At 40.9% G+C, this 16,888-nt stretch overlaps 1 protein-coding gene and 1 long non-coding RNA gene across 2 annotated transcripts in view; one reads left to right on the forward strand and one right to left on the reverse strand.

The window, feature by feature from the left end:
* The window catches only part of fa2h (fatty acid 2-hydroxylase), a 118,600-nt gene extending 111,303 nt beyond the window's left edge, over positions 1-7,297 (reverse strand). Inside the window, exon 1 of the mRNA XM_043707187.2 lies at positions 6,897-7,297. Coding sequence (XP_043563122.1) covers positions 6,897-7,187 — 291 coding nt within the window. The 5' untranslated portion in view covers positions 7,188-7,297. The remainder of the gene's footprint in view (positions 1-6,896) is intronic.
* A 469-nt stretch (positions 7,298-7,766) lies between these two features.
* On the forward strand, positions 7,767-14,545 carry LOC148147362 (uncharacterized). The gene is made up of 3 exons (XR_015759886.1): positions 7,767-7,881; positions 8,011-8,077; positions 11,338-14,545. It is a non-coding gene; the product is annotated as an uncharacterized LOC148147362 (long non-coding RNA).
* The last annotated feature ends 2,343 nt before the right edge of the window (positions 14,546-16,888 follow it).

Consider the following 16,888-nt stretch of genomic DNA (forward strand, 5'->3'; position numbering starts at 1 on the left):
TTCTCTGCAAAGGTTGTACAGATATGATTAGGACCTTTGTACAGACTCATAGATTACTTTATGAATAAAAATTAAGTTTTGAAATAAAAATGTCTCGTGATGGCCCAACCACAATAAAATTAGAGAATTCAAAAAATGCAATGGGATGATATTTAAGGAGTATTTTACCCTTACAAGTGCGAGAAACCGTTAACCTCAAAATTAACTAATTGGAGTCCAAATATTAAGTGCGAAATAGAACAGGGTAACATTGCATACAGTTTCATTATTCACCAAGTGAGGCTGATCAGAAAAGAAAAACAGATTTTACTTTGTTAGAATGCATTCAATCTCAATCTATAAAAAAGTTGTGATTTTTAAGGTGGAGTTTGCATTTATATAGCACCCGTTACAGATAATGAAGTTATTTTGAAGGTTTGCCATTATTGTAATGAGATAAACGAGCTGTTAACCCATTTGTGATGTTGGTTGCACCATGCATGGTCCTTGCTTTTTTTGTAAGAATAGGTAGCACCGAGGGATTATTCATTCTCATTTGAGGAGTCAATCAGGGCCTCTGTTTAGCATCCTAGCTGAAAAAAGACTGATCAGCCCTTCCTCAGTAATACCTACCAACCTGAAAATATGCACTCCAATTTCTGAAGGCTGGTTTGATACCACAGCATTCCAATTCATAATTCGGAGACTGAATTCTCATGTTGCAACTATCAAACCCCATCTGACACTAACTTCCCTGCCATCTCTCCAAAGAAAAAAAAACACTAATTCCTCTGTATTCCTTAACAAAGAAAAAAATCTGGTTTTTAATGTTTTATGATACTGTGCAAATCAGAAGCCTTGATTTCAAATTACGCCATGATACAGCATCCCGTTCAATTCAGGAACCTAAACATTTCCGAACTAGCACCAGAAAATTAAAAGTTAATTATTGTGAAATGTCAAGCGACTCAGCGAATGGAACCTGCAACCCAGTCTGGCCTGCATGGTTGAGTCTTAAGGCCTAGAATCTGGGGCTCCTGCCAATGCTGCTCACATGATCTCTGGTATCTTGTACAGATTCTGCACTTCTATAACAAATAATTGACTGTTTTCATGCTACCAAAGGCCTTCCAACTTTTGGGGACCTAACAGAATTCTAAGGCAAATAAGTGCATACAAATCCATCCATGGCAGAAAAACGCTTTGGAATCCCACAGAAGCTCAGCAGAATGTACTCTCCTTCACAAAGCATGGCATGGGGCCAGCACGTAAAGGCACAAGCTCCAAAGAACTAAGCTCTTGACTTGCTCTTGGGTAGCAAGCTACAAAATAAGAACAAAGTATCCTGGCAATATATAATGAATGTCAAGAACAGCAGAGAATGTCGAGACACTAGTTCAGAGTAACAAAGTATAAGAGGAAACTAGCTTGAAGCATAAAAATGGATAGCAAGACGTTCAACAGGTATTGAGTGCGCGCGAGAGAGCATGTTCCAATCAATTTGTTCAGCAAGCTTAGCACAGGTGTGACTTGAATCCAGGTCTCCTGGCTGAGAGGTAGGCACATCAATGCATCACAAGAATCCTAAAACATGCCACAATGCATACGTCAGGTTAATTCAGAGAGATTTGAACACAGGGTCTCTTGATTACAAAGCAAGCACTCTAACCCACTGAGCCATGCCCCACACAAGAAAAAGTGACATGAGAGTTCCCCATTTTCCCCCCCACATAACGATAAAAGAAAATTAGGACCTGGGAGGATGAAACGAACAAATATATTTTGCTTCTGTGTTCACTATAGATGATACAAGAAAATAGAGGAGAAAGTGAGGACTGCAGATGCTGGAGATCAGAGCTGAAAATGTGTTGCTGGAAACGCACAGCAGGCCAGGCAGCATCCAAGGAACAGGAGAATTGACGTTTCTGGCATGAAAACAAAAAAATCGACCCAGTAATAGCTGTAAATAAAAGGGACATGGAAGAGAGAGAGGTATTACATAGTCACTAGGGAAGCTGTACTGAAATAAAAAGAACTGATGAGGCTGAGAGCTGACAACTCTCCAGGTCTCAATGGAATTAATTGTATGGTTTGAGAAGAGGCGGCTAATGCGGTAGAAGATGCACTGAGTGTTAATTTTCCATCATTTGTGAGACTTGAGAAAGACTGGAAAGCAGCCTTCCCTTTCTGCTCTTCACAGAGGGAGGAAGGGAGGCAGCAAACAGGAAGTTACAGGACTGGCTAACTGGCACCTGCTGAGGGGCAAGTGTTGCAATCAGATCTTTAATAAGGTCATAGCTGGGAACCTTGTAAAATAAGGCAATCAACAAGATTAAGCATGGTTTTGTCAAAAGAAAAATGTACTGAACCAATCAATTGGGAGTTCCTTAAAGTAATAACGAGCTGGGTATAAAGGGGAGCATGTAGACTTACTGTACTTGAATTCCTAGAAAACATTTGACAAGGTTCAACATAGAAAGACTATTGCACAAAATAGCACCGTTAAGGGGTAACATCAGCATGGATAGAAGATAAGCTGGTTGGCAGAAAACAACACACATTATAGGTCTTGTTATGGAACGGTTAGGATAACAGGAGCTCTGTGTTGGAGCCTCACCTTTCTACAATATGGATCAATGACTTCGCCGAGGGGAATGAAGACACTGTTGTTAAAATTTGCAGACAACACCAAGATAGGTAGGAAAGTATGTAGCAAAGGTGAGTTCAGTTGCAGATGGATGTAGATAGTTTGAGTGAGTGGGTGAAAATCTAGCAGATGGAGTATAATGTGGGGAAAACGTGCTGTTCACTTTGGCAGGAAGAATTACAAAATGCAGATCATTACTTAGATGGAGACTAACTGTAGAGGGATTTAGGTGTTCCGGTACGAGTCACAAAACATTTGTATTTAAGGAAGTGGAATCAAGGCAGCTAGTGGGATATAACACCTTATTACGAAAGAAACTGAATATAAAAATATGTCGTATGTCTGATATACAGTGCATTGGTGAGATCACATCTTGAAAGCTGGGAAAAGTTTTGATCTCTTTAAGCAAGAATGGATGCAAACATTTGAGTGGTTCAGAGAATGTTAGAGTGCTATCTGGAATAAGTTGGGGGGGCTGACTTATGAGGGAAGTGGGGTCATCTGGCCTTGTTTCCATTGGGGTGATTTGACTGAGTTTCACAATATCCTGAACAGTGCTGGGAAGGTAGACATGCAAAGAAAACTCAGTCTAGTAGCAAAGCCAGAACAAGGGACACTGTTTCAATAATTAGGGGGTCATCCTTTTTGGGCAAAGACTAGGAGAAAACTTGTCTGATGATTGAGACACTTTGGAACTCCTTGTATCGGGTGGCAGTAGAGCCAGGGCATTGAATGTAATTAGTGCACAGGTGAATAAATTCTTGTTCAGCAAGAAAATCAAAAAGGTTATCTAGAGTAAGTGGGAACGTGGAACTCAAAATAAAAACAGTTCAATCTCTTACTGCATGGTACACCAAGCTCAATGGCCTACTTCTGCTTACTACTTGGTTGATTCAGACTTGGATGTGGAAGAAAAAGGTTGGCAGAATTACCAGCAGTGACATTTCTGAATGCCTTTGGAATAGGTAAATGTGTTCCCTGATTGAAAGGTTGGGTCCTCTGATCGTGTATGAGCAACGTTAGGATACAGTCACTAGAAAATTCAAACACATTTATCCAAATCACACCACCTCCCTGAACACTTGCTGAAAAGGTGCATTACAATTTCATCTTCATCCACGGTGGCATTCTCATCGTGAGACACATTAGGCCCTCAAAAGGCTGACCACCAAAAAGAATGGGCCTAAGCTGGAACAGAAACCTACTACATCATTCCTATTTTAAAAGATGTATTATTTAACAACACAAATACAGGGATTCTTATAATTGCGTTCTAAGATGACAGAAGAGGAGATACTTCACAATTGGTGCAGGATGACATGCTCAATGTTGAAACCCCGTGAAAGAAAAGGAAGGCCAACCATATGCTGATACCACTGCAAGACAGAGCAGTAAAAGATGAAAATTTCAACCAACAATGCACTTGGAGCCAAGAGTAATTTCAGACCCAAGTTACAAACATAGCACTTGGGCACAGATAACTGGAAAACAGCAGACAGAGTTGTTAACTGGCCTTTGCAAAGAAGTAAAACATCACCCAGGCTCTTCTAGATCCCTGGTGATCAATTCAAGAATCTTCACAAGAGTAAGTTAGCCACTAGTGTCCAGGTAATATGTAACAAACAGAAGGAGGGAAGATCACTTGTTTAATATCCAAGTGGCTCAAGAAGCCAGTTCACCATCACCTTCACCAATTAGGGATGAGCAACAAGTACCAACATAGCCAATGGCACCCACATCCCATAAAAAGCTCAACCTATCCTGCTGGGGTGCAATTCCAGGAGGAAAGCGAGAATATATTTTTTGTGGAATACAAGTTTGTGGTTACATGCATCGCTACTAATAGAACATTAGAAAAGCACTCATTTAAATCAGGAAGCAGCTACTAACTCGAGTCTCAATGGTCTTTTCAAATAGAAAATTTTGACTACTTTTTCCACATATTAAAACTTGCCTGAGCATTTATATAAATATGACAGAACAATTGCTCAGAAACTGTTGTCTTGCTTCCAATGACATCATCTCCAGTACCTACAGAAGCTAATGTGCAAATCACTGCTGGTCTCTCACTTTTCTATCAGTCCCATGATGTTTTCTCATGGTAACTTTTCCATATTTTTAAATTTACCTCGTCATCTTAGATATAAATTACCTACTATGAAATCAAAGATAAAGTAATGCATGTTTTTGCTAACACCAGCACACCCTTTATTGGCAAGAGTTTTAAACAGGTTTTATGGGCTGGCTTAAGATTACTTGGTGTACATGTTAATGACTTGGACTTGGGTATTCAGGGCAAAATCTCAGTTTGCTGATGGCATGAATCTCATGTGTCACAAGTCAGTGAGGAACAGAACAGGGCAGCAGGAGACTGGGAAAAGCAGGCAAGCATCACCCTTGAGATTTAAGGCAATGTGAGGCAGTAGTCTTCAGAAGGAAGAATGAGGACAGGCATCATGAACTAAATGGTATCATTTTAAACAGCTGCAAAGGAACCAGAGACAGTGAACTGTTGAACTGACAGGACAAGTTGAAAAGGCAGCATGTGCTTAAAAAGAAAAATCAAACCTTTTATATTATTTACAGAGATAGCAAGTTGTAAAACAAGATCATGTCAAACCTTTCAAAATACTGATCAGGCCTTATGTTTGATTCAGAGTTCCACTCCTGAACAATGATGTCAAGTCGGAGAGCAGATTTAGTAGAATGATCCCAGGGACAATGGACTTCAGTTATGTCCTGAGATTGGGAAAAACCTTAGAACAGAGAAAGCTCAGGGATCATCGGGCAGTGTTTCAAACCAGGGATGATTGAAAGTGCATATACAAAAAAAACAAGGAACTTTCCAAAGACAGGCTGATCAGTTAAAAACGTGGAAAGTAGTCTGCAAAAGACCAGAAGCGACAGAGACTTTTCTTTTAAAAAAGTGTTCTGCTCATCTACAATGACCGAGAAAAATCGACAGAAACAGAAACAGCAATTTCAAAATGGAATTGAGAAATACTTGAATGAAAAAAGTGAGCTACAGGGAAATGATACTAATCAGACAGCTCTTTATTAAAAAAGCAAGGACAAGACTCGATAATTAAATAAGACGCAAGAAAATCGTCACGCTGCTGTGAATTTAATTACTGCCCGATTTCCACTTCCAAATGATTAAACAGCTTGATTTTAAAAAGAAGCTTTGCATCCAGCTATACGTAGGAAATTACTAACAAGAGGGAAAAAAAGCTACGCAATTTGAGTGTTGAACCTTCTAATATAGTTCACACAGGGACAAACCAAATGGTCGGTCAGTGACCCTACTATGGAGGGACTGTACCGCCAATTCCTCCGGGTTTCGTACAACCACAGAACCCTGGTAAGAGTTCACATTGAGAGGCTGGAGTTTCGGTACGGTCGATTAATTCAAGGATCTGTTTTAAAATGCACGTTCAACTCATCTCTCACACACACGCCTATGTCTTTTAAAATAAAAAAGGGTGGCGGTGGAGGCAGGAATGCGAGAAATAGATGCAAACTGTGGGCCCCAATGCTCTTGCTAAACCGGTTCGGTCATTAACCTGCTGGTTAACGCCCTTTTTGTTTTCTTTAAAAAAGAACCCTGGCTTGCTGCACCTGTTCCTCCATGACTGGGATCCACTCTCTCCTGGGTACAAATCTCCGCCCAGCAACTCAGCTAGTACTGTACTTAGTGTTCCTTGAGCCCATTTCCCCTTCCCGCGGCGTGTCACAAAAATAAGTTTGTTTTACTTTCGTTCTGATTTGATATCATCCCCCCCCCCCACCCCAATTGAAAAAACTCAAAATAATAGCTCCCCCACACCCATTGAGAGAGAGAGAGAGAGATTCTCGGAGCCTTGGTTGTCAGTCCAGGTAATGGAGCAGGTGCATTCTTTTTTGACAAAAAAACAAAAACAAAAACATCAAGTGACGGTAGAAAACAGAGCTTCCGGGTACATTGTTTAAACAGATTTAAAAAAATATATACATTGTGCCGAAAAATTCCCCCTCCCCTCTCAAGTTTAGGGTCGATGGCTGTATCCCTCACTCCACAATTAGTTCTAATAAAACTGCATGTTTTTTTCTTTCAAAGTTCCACTTAAGTTTCTCATTTACTCCCAGTTTGCCGTTTTCAGTTTCTGTTCAAAAGATGACTTTGCACAAAATGTCACTTGAGGGGGCGCGCTCTGCAATGGGTGACTGAGGGGGAAGGAATTGCCTAGAGGATGTCCCCCTCCAAAATTGCACCCCTTTCCCAGCGAGTTACCTGCTTCTTCTGGGAGAATATTTCCTCCTCGTCCTGCCCGCCGCCGGTGCTCAGCTCCCCGATGTAGTACTGCTGCAGCCAGCGGTGCGCGTTCGAGCTGTGCCGGTGCGGAGGTCCTACCATGTCCCGGCTCACATCGGTGCCTGCCCGCTGCACGATCATCTGCTCGCCGCCCGGGTGCCGCTGGATAAACGCCGACACGTCGTAGACCCGCCGCTCGTGGATGATCCAGCAGGAATCCACCGTCGTGTGCTCCTGCACTTCAGCTATGGTGAAGTAACGCTTCTCCATATTTTCTTGTTTTACTTCGGCTGTGTGTGTGTGTCTGTACCTTTTTGCGCCCAGTACTGTGCCTGCCTGCCTCCCTGTCCAACACTCACATTCCACTAGTGTCGAGCCCGGCTGCCTCTCACTGCCCACTATTAACATAATGAGGCAGTACGGCGCCAGCATACACCTGACGCAGCCCCGCCTTCCACTTCAATATTAATATGCATGAAGCCTTCAAGATAGACTCCCCTGCCCTTGCCTCTGAGCTTTGAGCAGGGCTTCTCTGGAATGGGTTTGGGACTGACCCTCCCCTCCCCCCCCCCCCGTCCTTACTGTAGCATCTCAATGCCCGTCCTTCCTTCCTGCTGACCCTCTATCCTCTCCACTAAAGTTTTAAGCTGACCCGAGCTGTTTCGCTGAACCTCATTCAGTACCTCTGGATTTTTTTTTCTCTTTCTCCCCCCCTCTCCCCTCTCCCTTCTTCCCTCCTCCCTCAGCCTTTGCACTTCGCACCTCCTTTCAGCCATCTCTTGAAGACTGGACTTTCGCTCCCCTCTCCCCGTCCTACATGTCGCCTGATTCCTCGCCGGTGGAGCACCTTGAGCATTTTTTGTTTAAGCGTATTAAAGGTGCTTTATCAACGGAGGTTGTTGGTGAATGCAGTTTTCATATATATGCCACTTTTTTGACATAACGAAACGTCATTTTCGAATGGGTAAATACGGATTCCACCAAGGAACAGGTTCCTCTCCTCCATGCCTTTCAGGTGGAAGATAAAACATTATGGCACATCTCGCCAACTTTGAAGAAGTGTTCAATTTTTTTGTTTCTGATTTATCTCCAGGCTTTTCTGAGTGTAGTGGATGTAATAAGATTGATCTGATTCAGTGTAAATAAACAATTTCAATAAGGTAAGCACTTAGGCTGTAAAATTTCACGTTAAGATAAACAATGTGTGTGGAAGCAGAGTTATTCCCTTTTGCTCAATTAGGAAGATGAAATTCAGTATCAGCTGCTGTGTATTTGTTAGTTGTGTTTGGAAATACAAGCCTTGGCTCAGTGGCTTCACTCTTGCCTTTAATTTAGACGTTTCAAATCCTATTCAAGTGATTGATATAAATAATCCCGGCTGAAATCTCAATGCATGTGTGCTGTAGGATTGCTGCACTGGCGGAAATGCTGTTTTTCAGCTGAGATAGTAAACCAAAGGTGGGTACACAACATCCTTTGGTGTTATTTCTATTCGTATCCTCTTAAAAGTCTTTAAAGTGTGTAATCACTTCTTAAATCTGTGCTGATCATTCCCACAATTTCATTTTGGCATTCTTCTCAACCTGTCTGCACCTTTTGATATGGTTGACCACACCATCCTTTGTATATGCCTCCTCCTCCGTCAGCTGGGAAGGTGTGCCCAACTTGCTTATCTCATCCATCCAGTTGTAGCAACTCATTTTGGACCCCCACACATCCTCGGAATCCGCTTGTCTGTCATTTAATATTGGGTGAATGTAAATTTCCTCAAACTAAATATTGGAAAGACTGAAGCAATTTCTATTGATCCTCACCATCTTCTTTCCAATATTTGTATCACTGATATCTCCTTTAAACTGAGTAACACCATTAGACGTAGTCGAGGCAGCATAATGGCTCAGTGGTTTGCGCTGTTGCTTCACAGCGCCAGCGACCCGGGTTTGATTCCAGCTTTGGGCGCCTGTCTATGTCGGTTTCCTCCGGGTGCTCCAGTTTCCTCCCACAATCCAAAGATATGTAGGTTAGGTGCATTAGTCAGGGGTAAAATGTAGGATAATAGGGGAGGGGAATGGGTTACTCTTGGTGGGTTACTCTTCAGAGGGGTCGGTATGGACTTGTTGGGCCAAAGGGCCTGTCTCCACACTGTAGGGATTCTATGATTCTAGATGTAGGCCATTCAGCCTTTCAAATCTGTGCCCCCATTCAAGGAGATCATGGGCTGATCTTATAATCTTCAACTCCACTGTCCTACCTTTTCCCTATAATCCTTGATTTTGTCCTGATTAAAATTCAAAAGATCTATCTCAGTTAAGCATTGAATATACTTAATGACTCTGACCTTGACAGTCCTCCATGATAAAGAACTCCACACTACCTACTGACAGAAGAAATTCCTTGTCATCTCTGTCTGAAATGTGCAATCCCCTATTCTTAAAATATGCTCCCTCATCCTAAAGTCCCCACTATGGGAAGTAACCTTTTCACTTCTACTTTGTCAAGTCCTCTAAGAATCTGTATTTCAATAGGTTACCTCTCATTATTCTATATTCAGTTCTGAACCTCTGTCTTGTTTGCTCCTGAGTTGTTTCCAAATATTTATCCACATTGTGATCAAGGCTGTTCATTTCCATCTCACAGTAATGTCACATGCTGCCAGCTTCCCCTCAGCTCTTTTCCTGGAGAAATCCTCATTTGTACTTTTCTTTCTTCAAGAACTGATGTTTAAAAAGCTCTTCTTGCCAGCTCTAACCTTCTATACCACATCAATTTGTGCTCTTACAAAACTGCTGCCATACCTTAACTTGCTCCAAGTCTATTCACTTGTCATTTCAGTGCTAACTGAACTTGCTCTGATCCAACAATGCCTCAAATTTAAAATTTTAATTTTTTTAAAATTTCTCCTCTCCTTCAGTATGTATGTTCTCCTTCAGCCTGACAAACCTCTGAGAAATCTACAGTCCTCTTCTGGCATCTGGAGCCACACTTTCAGCTATTATTCACAGTCTTGATGTTACATTTAACCCTGAAATGATCTCTTCACCTCATTTGTATCACCCAGAAAACTGCTTATTTTCACCTCATTAACATCGCCCAACTTCATTGCTGTCTCAGGTAATCTGCTGTTGAAACTCTTATGCATGCCTCAGTTATCCTGAGACTTGACTGTTTCAACATATCCTGGCTAGTGTCCCACACTCTACCATTCATAAGCTTAGGTTTATTCAAACCTCTGTAGCCTGTGTCTTAATTTATACCAATTTCCATTCTCCTACCATCCATAGGCTCTGTGTTCCACATTGGATTCTCAGCAAGCAACGTCTTGATTTTTAAAATTCTCACAATTTTTATTTCCAAATTCCTCCCACCCCAGAACCCTCCAAGACATCTAATTATGGCCTCTTGAACATCTCTGTTTTAATCACTGCACATTGGCTGACTGTGCTGTCAGTTGCCTAGGTCTTAAGCTCTGGAATTCCATCCCCCCACCTCTCTTCCCATCTCTCAGGCTTTCTTCCTTTAAGACATTCCTTGAAACCTACGTCATTGACCAAGGTTTTACTCAGCAAGCATAATATCTCATTATGTGGCTCAGTGTTAATGTTTTGTTTTATAATGTTCCTTATGAAGCTCCATTATTTTGGAGGTGGTGTGTCTATATATATTTTGTAAAGATCTCTGTCTGAGGAAACATTTGATCATTTCTCCTGATTTCTGCTTAGATGGCTCCGTGTCAAAAAAAAGTCAAGGTTTTTATTGATACTGTTTAGCACCTTGCAATATTTTTTAATGCTAAAAGCGCTATATAAATATAATTGTTGTTGCTGGTCTTGGCTAATGTTTCTACCTCGACCAACATCACAAAAACATTACCTGGTCATTATCACCGTTGCTTGTGGATCCTGGTACACCAATTGACTGCTTTGTGTTTCCCACATTTACATCATTTTCTGCAAAATGCTTTGGACTATGAAAAGCATAAATAATGTTCAAGTTTTTCTTTCTATGTTTTCTTTCAGATTTAAGAGTATCAGGTTTTGCAGATTTTCTTCTTGCTAATTTTGGCCTATCAGGTTGTAACTAGCATTCCTTGACTTCAGCAGGAAACTGCCAAAAGATTGGAAAGCAGTACTCCGTTTTGTAAAAACATTACACCAAACGAGGCCATTATTTGTTTCATTTAACCCTGAAATGATTACTGAGAGTTAAGATGCTGTTGATGGCTAACCTGTTTCAGTCACCCAATATATTAATTATAAGTATCCAAACAATATGTAGTGCCCAGTCAGGATTCATTCACAAACCTCATTATTTGCATTTAGAGTCACAAATATTTGTGAATTCGTGTGTGAAACATGATATATACAGAGCTGTGTTTAGATTTTCTGCATGAATTGCAACCAATTTAGTTGTTTTTATGTAGTTTGTGCAGATCTGTCACTTACAATTTGGAAATTCTTGAAAAACATGAAACACATGTCCCTGGAGAGGAAGCATGCATTGTCCAACAGTAAACTTGAGATGTTCTATGACCAGGATGGTGTGGAAGGGCTAGCAGGGTGCATTGTCAATCCTGAGAATTTCATTTTAATCAAAGTTGGTAAGGTTTCTTTTAAATTCTTGACACAGAATTGTAACAGTGTCCCTTTTAAATAGGGTGCTTAATTAGTAATGATTGGTTTATTTATGAAAAGAATGACATCAAACTCTTGTAATGTATTGGTATCATGTTGTACCATGAAACTGTGATGTGTTTTATTACTGGTTATAAATGCTCTAATAGAGTTTGTGGAGGTGAGAGTACTTTGCTATTTCAGTGTTGCCTGCAGTCATTTGGTGCGCGTTCTGATCACCAGCAGTGTTTTATTGAATTGTCTTGTTTGAATTAGGTTTACCTTTACTCCTTGTTTGCTGGTCCTTCTATTTCCTTGTTTGTATATATTAGTTACAAGTAATTAATGATGGATTGCACAATAAATTTGATTCCATTTTGCTCCAAACTATTCAATTCAAATACCATCATGCCTCAGAAGTTGTTTGTTGCTCACCATTTGATTTTTAAAAAGCCAAGGTTTTATATGAATTACTTCAATAAACCATTGTTGCTGTTTGTAATTTCAGTAACCACACTCTTAAATGGTACTTTTTTTTACCTTTAACGCCAAAACATGATTGATCTAGTTTTAAAATAGTTATGGAAAAGAATAGATCTGATCTAAAAGTTAAAGTTCTAAATTGGAGTAAGATCAATTTTGATGGTATTACAAAAGTTGTTTGGGAGACGCTATTCACAGGTAAAGAAACAGTTGGAAAATGGGAGACCTTTAAACATGAGGCATTGAGAGTTCAGAGACAGTATGTCCACGTTAATGTGAAGAGCATGTTAGTTGCAGGGAATGCTCGATGACTAGAGAAATTGATGCTCGGGTCAAGAAAACGAAGGAGGCTTGTGTCAAGTACAGACAGCAGGGATCAAGTGAATCCTAGTGAAACTCCTAGAGGAGTACAAGATCATTGGGAGTATAATTGAGAGGGAAATCAGGAGGACAAAAAAGGGGACATGAGAAAGCATAGGCAAATAGGGTTAAGGAGAATCCAAAGAGATTTTACAAATACATTGCGAGAAAAAGAATAATTAGAGAGAGAATAGGGTCCTTTAATGATCAACAAGGCTATCTATGTATGGAACCCTCGGAGATGGTTGAGATACTAAACGAGTATTTCACATCAGTACTTGCTGTGGAGAAAGATATGGAAGCTAGAGAACATGGAGAAATAAATAGTGATCTCTTGAAAAGTACCCATATTACAGAGGAAGAGGTGCTGGATGTGTTAAAATGCGTAAAGGTGTATAAATCCCCAGGACCTGATCAGATATATCCCAGAACTTTGTGGGAAGCTAGTGAAGTGATTACTGGGTCCCTTGTTGAGATATTTGTATCATCAATAGTCACAGGTGAGGTGCCGGAAAACTGGAGGTTGGCTGATATGGTGCCGTTATTTAAGAAAAGTAGGATGGAAAAGCCGGGAGCTCTTGACTGGTGGACCTGACATCAGTGGTGGGCAAGTATTCTGAGGGATAGGACTTTCATACATTTGGAAAGGCAGAGACTGATTAGGGACTGTCAGCATGGCTTTGTGCATGGGAAATTCTAACGTATTAACTTGATTGAGTTTTTTGAAGAAGTGACAAAGAAAATTGATGAAGGCAGAGCAGTAGATATTGTCTATAGGACTTCAGCAAGGCATTCGACAAGGTTCTGTATGGTAGACTGGTTAGCAAGGTTAGATCATATGGAATCCAGGGGAAGCTAGCCATTTGGATACAAAATTGACTCAATGGTAGGAGACACGTATGGTGGTGGAGGATTGTTTTTTGGACTGGAGGCGTGTGACCACTCTGTGCTACAAGGATCGGTGCAGGGTCCACTGCTTTTCATCATGTATATAAATAATTTGGATGTGGATATAGGAAGTATGGTTAGTAAGTTTGCAGATGACACCAAAATTGGTGGTGTGGTGGACAGTGAAGAAGTTTATCTCAGAGTTCAAAGAGACCTTGATCAGATGGGCAAATGGGCTGAGGAGTAGCAGATGGAGTTTTATTTAGATAAATGTGAGGTGCTGCATTTCAGTATGGCAAATCAGGGTAGGACTTTATACAATTAATGGAATGGCCCTGTGAGTTTGCTTACCAAAGAGACCTTGGAGTGCAGATTTGTAGTTCCTTGAAAGTAGAGTCACAGGTAGACAGAGTGGTGAAAAAGACATTTGGCATACTTGCCTTCATTGGTCAGTGCATTGAATGTACAAATTGGGAGGTCATGTTACTACCATACAGAACATTGGTTGGGCCAGGTTTAGAGCACTGTATTCAATTCTGGTCTCCATGCTACAGAAAGATGTTGTTAAACTTGAACGGGTTCAGAAAAGATTTACAAGGATACCAGTAGGATTGGAGAATTTGAGCTATGAGAGGCTGAATAGACTGGGGCAATTCCTCCTGGATTGTCAGAGGCTGAGGGTGACCTTATAGAATCTTATAAAATCATGAGGGGCAAGAATAGGGTGATTAGCCAAGGTCTTTTTCACAGGGTAGGAAAGTCCAAAAATAGAAGGCAAAGGGGAAAGATTTAAAAGAATTCGAAGGGATAACATTTTCACACAAAGCGTGGTGTATATATGGAATGAGCTGCTAGAAGAAGTGGTGGAGGCTGGTACAATTACAACATTTAAAAGGCACCTGGATAGATATAAGAATAGGAAGGGCTTTGAGGGATATAGACCAAATTCTGGCAAATGAGACAAGATAGTTTAGGATGTCTGGTTGACGTGGATGAGTTGGACCAAATGATCTGTTTCTATGCTGTATAACTATGTGACTCTATTTAACCTTATGTGTCCCGAGTACAGGTTCTGCTCTGTTTTGTCGTATGCATATTTGTATTGCATCTACATCTTGTACGTGCTAATTTTCATATTCATCGGACATATTCATAACTCATTAGATAATTTCATTGACTGTTAAGTTCTGGTGTTCACTGCTACAAATATCTGATGTAAATAAAATAACTCACAAAAATATTAATGCACAATATGCTGCATTACCCAAAGTGTCTTATTAAAGTTCTTGTAAAAATCAGCCTCTGATGTGTACATCGTTTGTAGCAACACCATCTATTAGGTTTTTACAAAGAACAAAAGCTCCCTTATACAAAGGGCTTGTTTACATTTATAGGCCTCACAATTTACACGTGTCTTGTTATGGACCAGGCCAGAACCCCTCAAAGCATTTCCAGAAGGTAGCCCAGACCCTAACTTTGAATGTTGTTTTAAGCAGGTGTAAAGTGGATATTTCAGAAGAGAATCAGCTAGTCAAACCACTTAGTTTCAAACAAAACAGAACTTATTTACAACATTACTGAATGCAACACAAGCAACAGAAACAGAATACCGAGTAACCAAAAACCCAACAGATCATCCCAGCTTAATGATGCTGTTCCAAATATTTGCAACAATCCCCATAAACAGCCCTTGGCACCAAAGGTGAAACCAAACACAAGTTCTTACGGGCTAGAAGTCAGAGGGGCGAGTACCAGCTTTGTCCTCTTTCTGGGTCCAGCTTTTTCACACACACTACTAAAAAAACCAAATGAGAGAAAAGCTGAGCTGGGAGAACTGACCATGACCACACCCCTTTTATTGTACAAGTGCTTTTTTCTTAAACTTGAAAGCCTTTTCCTAAGGCAGTATCTGTTAGCTATTATCAAATTGGCCCTGAAACCCATCAACTTCCAGACCTTTTGGAGTCTGTGTCATTTAAGACCTCGCTGGGAAAAAAAACCCAAGGACTGCAACCAGTCCTGAAGAAGGGTTACACCCAAACCATTGACTTCTCCACCTCCTGATGCTGCCTGGCTTGCTGTCTTCTTCCAGCCTCCTGCCTGTCTACTTCGGATTTCAGCATCTGCAGATTTTTTTTGTCTCTAATCTTGTTATAGGAACAGCTTTGTCACAATCTATTTTTGAAAAGGTATGATCCAAATAGTACACTTGTATCAATATATAAATGAAGGTAGAGCCCATAGGCTAACAAAGGGCAAAGTGGGACAAATGATTCCAAAAGGTCTTTAACAAACACATGTCAACATCTGCTGATAAGTTGGAGCCCATGTGCTTTCTTCAGATAGAAGGCGATGGAAAAGCTATAATGGTGACACAAGACTATCAATACAACCTTTAGTGAAATGAAATTTAAAGAAAGCTTTTCAAGTATTTTTCATTGCCAAATTAATTCAAGTTAAGTAACACTTAATGTGACCATTTGAACATTTGTCCTGAATGAAGTATCAAAGTGTGACAGAATGCTTATTTATTACTTTGTCAAAACAATAAGGTAAATATGTGATAACATTCATTATTCTCCTGATGAATTTCCCTGATTTGACCAAGGGAGGGATGTTGTTTCGATGCTCTAAAAGATCAGTCCCTGGATGGAGCTGCTTATTACTCATTGTACCACCATCTGTTCCACTCAGGGTGACTGGTCAGTCTAAGTAAGGAAGAACCTCCACATGTCATCAAAACAGCAATAAGAAAAATGATCAAATCTGTTTCAGTGATGTTGGATGGCAGATAAATGCAGGCCACAAGACCCAAAAATTCTCAGGGGGTTTGATAAGTAGTTGTCTAGAAGATGCTTCCATTAGTAAAAGAATCCCTCGAACCCGGGGATGTAGTTACAGATCAAGAGGACTCTCATTTAAAATTAAGATGCAGTAGAATTTCTTTGCCCAGTGGATAGTGAATGCCTGGAATTATTTACCCCAGAGAGTTTAGATTAGATTAGATTACTTACAGCGTGGAAACAGGCCCTTCGGCCCAACAAGTCCACACCGCCCCGCCGAAGCGCAACCCACCCGTACCCCTACATCTACCCCTTACCTAACACTACGGGCAATTTAGCATGGCCAATTCACCTGGCCTGCACAGCTTTGGACTGGGGGAGGAAACCGGAGCACCTGGAGGAAACCCACACAGACACGGGGAGAATGTGCAAACTCCACATAGTCAGTCACCTGAACCCGGGTCTCTGGCGCTGTGAGGCAGCAGTGCTAAGCACTGTGCCACCGTGCCGCCCAGTTGCGAAGGCTAGATCACCGAAAGACAAATTTTTGAAATATCGAGGGGTTGATGACTAGGCTGAGCTGCCATGAAAGAAGAGTTGAGGCCTGGGATTAGTCAGCCATGACCTTGTTGAATGGTAGAGCAGGCATGAGAAGCTGAATGTCATCCTCCAGCTCCTATCTCCATTGTTCGAAGCAACGGGAGTGGGCAATTCAGCCCTTCAAAGGCTTTCCACCAATCGACAAGATCATGTTTGATTTGTCCTAGGCCTCAACTCCTTTGCATCAGTCAAAGACACTAATCACATTCCAAAATCACTAAATATTCAAAGGAAAGAAGGAAGAGAT

The sequence above is a fragment of the Chiloscyllium plagiosum genome, unplaced genomic scaffold (assembly GCF_037043375.1).
Source record: "Chiloscyllium plagiosum isolate Xiang-an unplaced genomic scaffold, Cpla_swu_hap1 HiC_scaffold_17, whole genome shotgun sequence".
Lineage (NCBI taxonomy): Eukaryota > Metazoa > Chordata > Chondrichthyes > Orectolobiformes > Hemiscylliidae > Chiloscyllium > Chiloscyllium plagiosum.